Source organism: Dioscorea cayenensis, chromosome 15, assembly GCF_009730915.1.
Source record: "Dioscorea cayenensis subsp. rotundata cultivar TDr96_F1 chromosome 15, TDr96_F1_v2_PseudoChromosome.rev07_lg8_w22 25.fasta, whole genome shotgun sequence".
Classification (NCBI taxonomy): domain Eukaryota; kingdom Viridiplantae; phylum Streptophyta; class Magnoliopsida; order Dioscoreales; family Dioscoreaceae; genus Dioscorea; species Dioscorea cayenensis.
The window spans coordinates 371,819-379,992 of record NC_052485.1 but is presented as its reverse complement, the minus strand read 5'-3'; the positions used below and the strand labels follow the sequence as shown (position 1 = coordinate 379,992).

Sequence of the window (8,174 nt, the reverse complement as noted above, 5' to 3'; positions counted from 1 at the left end):
TTTATGAAGTTGTTACTTTTTTTACGTTTTTGTTTTGTCAGACAAATTTTGAGACCTTGTGTGCCCACTTGGTCTGAACCTTGTGGGCTCGCGGCCGTTTGTTTGCACACCTGATCTGGTGAGTCGGGTTTAGGGGTAACATTATTATTCTTAGTCTATCAACAACTATTTCCTCTACTTCCCCTTTGCTGCACAAATATGAAATCATTATGGTCAAATCTTTGGCACCTTAGATTTTCACACGTCCTTGAGTGAAGTGTTGGATTCCTAAAGAAACAGCCTCAAACCTACTATTACCGTCACCTAGGATACTCTGATTCGAGCTATCAATTGGTATATTTGGCTAGAACAAACTAATTTCATTTTTAATTCCAATTGCTTTAGCAAATTTCTGTTATCATCAAAATTAATCACATATTTTTGTTATGGGTTTTATGTAGTTTCTGAGACCAAGCAAGCTATACTCAAGAATTCGGTGACTATAGGAAAAAAAAGCTTGCATATCCTAAGATCCCACAAGAGTGATCCTAGGGATTCAATGATCGATATTTGCTCCAGCTAATCTCATATCTCACCACTCATACAACCTGGATGGATGACACCCTCCTTGTTAACTTCCAGGATGCCGCCAACTTCCTTCTGTTTTTGCTTTGTTCTTATATGTTTTTTCATTGTTGTTCTCTCTTTTATTGTATTAAGAGTTGTTGTAGCTTTACGAAGTTAGACTCCACTCCTAGTGGATCATGTACTCTTTTTAGTTTATGTTCTATTTTTTTTCAATGAAGTAGTTGTTTATCCATTTTTATATAAAAAAACATTTGATTAATGCCCATGAATCAATCTACGTACTCCACAAAGATAGAAATAAACACATATTAGCATTTTATTTTATTTTGTTTTATTTATTTATTATTATTTTTTTGTAAAAGGATGGATTGATCATATTCCAAAAAAAAAACTTTGTAGTTTCTTAGCTTTGCAAAAAAGATAGGTTTAATTGCTATATAAGTCCTTGTAATTATGTACTTTCTGGCCTTTTAGTCCTTGCAATATTTTTAGGTACAATTAAGTTCTCATATTTAGTCGAGTTGGGTCATTCTAGTTCGCAGTGTAGATGGGCAAGTGTAAATTGCAATGACTTAATTATACCTAAAAATAGTACCGTGGACAAGAACAACCCAACTCGACCAAATATAAGGACTTAATTGTACCTAAAAGTATTAGAAGGACTAAAAAGACCGAAAGTACACAATTATAGGGACATGTATGGCAATTAAACCAAAAAGATATAGAGATTTATTTTTTATGTTTTTAAATTATATAGTTTTTCCAGCTAGCAAAAAAGAAAAAAAACCATTAACTAACAAGTTTTTAAATGTGTTAACAGACAAGGGCAAGATAGTCAATTTATTATAAAAAAAAGGTATAATACCCGAATTGGTCCCTCTACTTTTCTCTCTCTTCCCTTTTGGTCCCTCTACTCAGAAATGCTCTCAAGTAGTCCTTCTACTCTTAAAAATGGTTCTACTTAGTCCCTTCCACTCTAAAATAAGTCAATTATTGACTGTATTTTTTAAGAGTAGAGGGACTAGATGGAAAGAGATTAAGAGTAGAGGGACTAAATTGGGTCATTTTGAAGAGTAGAGGGATTAGTGAGGCGTATTTCTGAGTAGAGGGACCAAAAGGGAAGAAAGAGAAAAGTAGAGGGACCAATTCGGATATTATATCTAAAAAAATGATTTTCTTGTTTTTTTCTTTTTTTCTTTTTTTTTTGTAAAACTGGAAACCACAAAATTTTTAAAATAATTTTTTTTTAAATAAAAAAAGTAATGAGGGAGGAATTCAAAGGCACTTGACTCGTTGGGATTTATTTCCTAGACTCTCGGGTCGTATCTCTTTTTTCTAGAAAGGTGTGATCTCTTGTTTGCCGACCCTGTGGTGTTGCTTGCAATTGGAGTCTAGCGGGGGGCTTCCTTCCTACCGGTGGAAACTTACGGGCAATGGGACATTTACGGTTAAATCCTTCTACAATTTTATGCAAGATGGTGGCCTTCGTTGCCCGGCGGCAAATTTCTTCTGGCGTGGTGGCCGTCCTAGGAAGGTGCTTCTACTTAATTGGCTGGTGTGGAAGAACAAAGTTTTGTCATTGGCAAACCTGGAGAAGCGTCGGTGGATCATCTGTTCCTTCACTTGTATGCTTTGCCACTCTGGAATCTAGACTGTGGATCATCTGTTCCTTCACTGCTCTTTTGTCCGACCTATCTGGACCTATTTTACTAATTTGTTACATGTCCCGGATCCTCCGGAGGAGATGTCCAGTATTTGGGGTTCGTGGCGTTTTTTTGTTCGTCCCCCGTTAAGGGAGATGTGTGATTTTGTGGTGAAAGCTATTGTGTGGAACATTTGGCTTGTTAGAAATAATTGTATTTTTAATGCCAATGTGTTACTTAGTCATGTTGTTATTTTGAATATTGATCGAATGCTTTTACACTGGTTCTCTGCAGTCTCGGCTAGTGGGCAGTTGAAGCTGGCGGACTCCATGTCTAGTATCCGTCGCAGCTTGGAGTTTTTGGGACCTCGTGCCGGGGAGTTTTTCGTTTCTTCGGCTAGGGAGGAGGTACATGAGCTGATCGAGGAGTAGGGGCCTTAGTTGTCTGCCTTTGAGGTTGCGTCCCTTCTTTCTATGTCCCTCTCTTTTGCTTTTGTTGTTTTAAGTCTGGTCTTGTTGTTTTGTGATCACTTCTTGTGATTTGTTTGGGTTTGTTGTTGGTTACCTCTTTTTTGGGGTAGGAGGTTTGTACTGTTTTTTCCCTTTAATATAGTGGTTTATCCACTTTTTCACAAAAATAAATAAATAAATAAATAAATAAATAATAAAAATAAAAATTCAAAAGGCTCCTGAAAATAAGCGGAGGGAGAGATTCTGGGGAAGGGTTACAAACACAGGAAGGAAGAAAAGTAAGGGCCACTCGGATTGTGTGCGCATATTTAAGAAATGAATAAATCATAAATGTATTTAAAACCCACAGCAGTATAAAAAAGTGCGCGAATGCTGGAGTTATTTAAAAAAAATATCAAATAAACAAGTGCATCAACAAGTACAAAAATCTTTCACCCAACGGCTATATAACAAAGTAACAGTATCAAACTCAAAATCATCAAACTTTATTATTCATGACATATTCAACCCAATTCTGCAATTCATTTAAGCCATTTTGACATCTCTTGCCTTCTGTTCAGTGGCAACCTTCAAACTGGAGCTCTTTTCCTCTGCATATCCTATACCATTTTAGCTGTCCAGCTAGAAGAAAAAGGAACACTAGCTTTCAGCCAAATGCAGAAGAAGACGAGGAACAGGAGGCGTTGTAGCATCAACAGCTCCCTCTAAGATTCGCAGCACATGCCCCATTGATGGCCTGTCAACTTCCCAGTCCTGAATGCACCAGCATGCAACGGTACAAATCCTCTTGACCTGCACCAAGTTCGCCTCACCCTGCAACCTCTTGTCTAACAAATCACCTATATGATTATCATCACCTTCAATAAGTTGACAAGCTACTCTAAAAGGGAAATAATCAATGTTCTCATTAATCTCAGATTGATTTGAGTTCCTTCCGCCAGAAATCAGTTCAAAGAGCATCATGCCAAAACTGTAAACGTCCACCTTGGACGAAATTGGAAGGCCTAAAAGCCATTCAGGTGCTAAGTACCCTAAGGTACCCCTTGTTGTTGTTAAGACTCTGCTAAAGTCTCTGCCAATGAGCTTGGCCATACCGAAGTCAGCTACTTTGGGTTTGAGCTCATTGTCCAGAAGAATGTTTTCAGGTTTGATGTCACAATGTATTATGCACTCCCTGCAGTTCTCATGAAGATAAGCTAATGCTCTTGCCACACCGAGTATGATCTCGAACCTGGTTTCCCAGTCCAAAACTTTTGAACTTCTGAAGAGATGTGTGTCCAGTGAACCTCCAGCCATGTAGTCATAGGCAAGAAGTCTCTTGTTGGCTTCACAGCAGAAGCCCCTGAGGCGAACCAGGTTAACATGCTGGAGTGAACCCAGTGTGATGACCTCCGTCCTGAATTGCTTCTCTCCTTGTCTCCAACCCTCAAGTTTCTTCACTGCTATGGTGGTAGAATCAGGAAGTGCGCCTTTGAAAACAGAGCCAAACCCTCCTCTGCCCAGTATATCTGAGAAGTTTTTGGTCATTCGTTGGAGATCAGAGTATGTGAATGGGATGAGGGAGCCCTCAGCTAACTGCATGGCAATACGAGCACTAGGCCTTTTTCTATGAACCCATATCAGCCCCACAAACACTAAAAAAGATACTAGCACAATCAGTCCAGCAACGCCAGTAAAAATGAATTCGGGTTCCAACTCGGCTTGTGAATTGGTTGGAAATGGTGATGGGATATCAGAAGCAGCAAGGCGGAGGTAGAGTGTCCCTGCCAAGCCATCATGGAGTTGTTTAACGTTATGAAGGTCTCCATTCCAAATGGAGCATTGCCCATCAAATGCATAAGCGGTGCAGGAACACTGCTTCCGACACGCCTGCTCACATTCCTCAGCACTTTGAGCTGCTGCCAGATTCTGTGGATTGGAAGGCAACCTCACCATGCTCATCTCAAGAAAACCGTCTCCAGTACTTATGTTGTTCTTATCATTACACTGGAAACTAGTTTTCCTGGAACATCCTGAAGACCAAGCTCCCAAATCCCACTCCTTGTTAGAAACAGGTTGGTAACCAACAAAACAGCTACAGTATAAAGAAGTTCTCTGGTGGCATACGCCAAAAGCTCCGCAAGCAGAGTAAACATCACACAGAGCTGGTGGCTGGTTGCAGTTTAGAAGCCATTCCTTTTTGTCACTGAGCCATGAGAACTGCTTCACTTGCCCTGATGGATCCATGAGGATGTAAATGATCATTGAAGGATCATCTACAATATAGGTTGCATACTTTTGCTCTTCATTGTCCACAAAGGAGAAGTTAAATATATTCTTCTCCATGAACACTTTTTCAAGTGAGTTGAAGAACTGACCATTCCATACCCCAGTGGAAGCATAAATCAGGGAGCTATTATATAACTCAACAAGCTGGCTGGACCTATTTAGAGCAAGGCTTAAACTAAACAGGCCCGGAGATGGATCCTCTGAGCTCTTCCATGAAGTGAGAGCCTGGAACTCTCCAGTCAGTTTGTTCACTCCAAGTGGGGCTCCAGGCATCCATGTGTGGCTCGGATGCTCAAAAGTTTGCCAGATTGGTGTGGAGAAATTGGAGTTGTTCCTTATGACAAGATTACCATTGTCTAGGAGCTCTGCAAAGGTGGAGTTTGAGGTGGATACAGTGGAATTGGAAGACCAAACTGGGGATCCTGATTGGTTGAAGAGGACTAAGTTACCATTATTGGAAAGTTTTAGAAGTGAAGTGGAAGGGTTTGAGATGGGGTTTATTCTATTGCCAACCCAAATGACATCTTTTTGTGGGATTTTTTTATACCAGATGCCAATGTAGTACTTGTGTGAGTTGCCAGGGGAGAAGAAACCAAGCTCAAAGTTGCCTCCCTTTGAAACCAGTGTCTGGTTCCCAGAGAGGCCCTGGCCTGGGGAAATGGTGATCATGGTGTCAGTTGCTTGTGAGATGTGAGCACTAGAAATGAAGAAGAAGAAGAGGAACAGGAAGAGTTTTCCCATGCCTGCAAATGCTTTCATTGAGAAGGAGATGGCCTACGATGAATGAATAGAGCTATACGTGTGTAGATAGATTTATAGATTTTTTTTTACCCCCTTGGTAATTTACTGAATGCTGGGAAATTAAGGCAGGGCACACCAAATTTATTAAATTTAGTTTAGGAAGCGAGTTATTAATCACAGTTTGGCGAGGTTGGCATATATATATATATATATATATATAATCTGATCAGGATCTGCAAGACTGCAACTATATTTGCTAACACTTTCAAATCAAAGTGGTCACCCGTTCTAATCTAAATATTTCAAGAATCAAATCAATTACTGCACCAGAAAAAGTGGTCTACATTTATGTTTTTCTCATGGCCTTTTCTCCAACAGTTTAATGTGTTGTCAACGGCAACCTTGTTATTTTTGGATCTGCTCATTGACAAAGAAGAGCAAAAGCAACCTTGTTTTTGGAAGATCCTGGACCAGCTTTTCTTGCCCCAGATTGATAACTCCAAATTGTAGAGTCTAACCATTAACATTCTTCCATGAAATTTTATCATCGCTTCCTCTTTGATAGGAGAGTGCCGTTACTCTTTCTCAGAAATTATGCTAATGGTTTTCACTTTTAAACTTTGGGTATGCTTATTATGGAATAACAAGATTTGTGTTCTTCTATTTGAAAAGTCAAAGATTTGACTACTTCCTGATGCATAGCTAAGGTATAAAAATTAAAAAAAATGTGTATTTGTGTGAGATGTCCATATTAAAATCTTATGTTGACTGACCTCAAGCCCAAATTCGAAAGAATCCTCTTTTTTTTTCTTCTCTACTTTTCTAATACTGAATTAGTGGCTCATGTTGTACTCTTTTGTTATTTTATTTTATTTATGTATATTGGACAACTATGCTAGTGGACGGTTGGGATTTGTTTGGTTTTTCCATCTGGTTGGCAGGTTGTTATTCTCTTGTTTCATGTTTATCCACATTTTAAAACCAAAAAAACAAAAACATCAAAAGATATATTAAGAAAAAAAAAAGTGGAAAACTAGGATGAACCATAAAAAAGTGGCTAGTATCCCTAGAGAGAATGACACAGGAATAAAATATAAAACGTCTACTTTGCTTTAAAATATATATAAAAAAAATCCTCAGGTAAGTTGGATTAGCAATGTAGGAAATAAGATTTTAAAAATGAGTTGAAAATTCTAAGAGTTTGGTTATTATTTTGTTTGTATGGACAAATTGTAATAAATTTTATATATAAATATTTAATAAGTTTATTCCAAAATTATCTATAATATTAATTCATTTTTTAATTTGATGCATGAGAGATAATGATTTTTTATACTGTGGATAAATCATATATATTGAAAGAGCAAACAAGATGATGATTTCTTGGAGCAGTATTATATGTGATTTTTTTCCATCGAAACTCACATGTGGGTCCTCTTATCATATTATGATGTACTTTGAAGTGTTCTTTTAGTATATGTGGTTTAGTGAGGACTTTGTGTGACAAGCACACACAGCACAAGCATGGATCACCATGTGGTTTGCAATTAATCTTCACAGAGTCTGTTACATGCATGCATGCTGTTTCCAATTAATTGTCTTCGTAGAAATTGCGTTACTCGCACAAGAAGCACATGTGCATCACATGTGGTTTGCAATTATTGAATGAGAATGTTTTACACAGGCTCACAAATTCAAAGATTTGGTTTGCAATTGTAGAGACAGAACGTGCTAGTGTGTTACACACAGACGCGCCCACATTTGCACAAATTTGAGAGAGACGCAAATATTTTTTTAATTAAAATGAGTAAATCAAGGATGGTTGGACTTTGTGCAAGCAATTAGGATGGAATTGGGCACTCCCGAAGAAGGGAAGAGTATTTCAAGTTTTCTTGTGGACAATCTTCATGTTTTTCTTGCCCTTTCGAAATTGGCTCTTGATCTTCCAATGAGGCAACATATACCATCTTTGCACCAGTGTTTGTTGATTTATTAAAATTTGTTACATATATAAATATATATATATATATATATATATATATATATATGTATATATTAAAATGGATAAACTATTATTTAATTAAAACGAAAAACAATACCTTTTGTCTGGAAATTGCGTCTTGGTCCTTCTTTTGTCTGGTTGTACATCTTTATGTATATTGTTCCATAGTTCCTACATACTAGTGGATTGTTTTTTTCCCTTGTGTTGTTGTACTCTCTTTCTTTAATGTCATGCCTCGAATCCAGCTCGCTAGACCCAGTGCGTCAACAAACGGCCGCATACCCATTGGGGCGAAACCCAATAAGCATGCAAGGCCTCAAAATTGTTCCCAAAATAGAAATATAACCTCAAAATTAACTTTTAAATATAAACCCAATATAAGATGTATGAATACAAAGAGGTTTTCTAAAACAAAGTTTGCATACTAATACAAACATAACGACAACCCATTTAAAGAGGATCACAAGCTCTCACTGCCTACCA

General features: G+C 37.8%; 1 protein-coding gene across 1 annotated transcript; it reads right to left on the bottom strand.

Annotated features, from left to right (window-relative positions):
- Positions 1-3,190: 3,190 nt before the first annotated feature.
- On the bottom strand, positions 3,191-5,650 carry LOC120277157 (G-type lectin S-receptor-like serine/threonine-protein kinase At2g19130). Its single transcript, XM_039283908.1, has one exon. It carries the CDS (start codon positions 5,615-5,617, stop codon positions 3,320-3,322), a length of 2,298 nt encoding a protein of 765 aa, XP_039139842.1. The 5' UTR covers positions 5,618-5,650; the 3' UTR covers positions 3,191-3,319.
- Between the last annotated feature and the right edge of the window lie 2,524 nt (positions 5,651-8,174).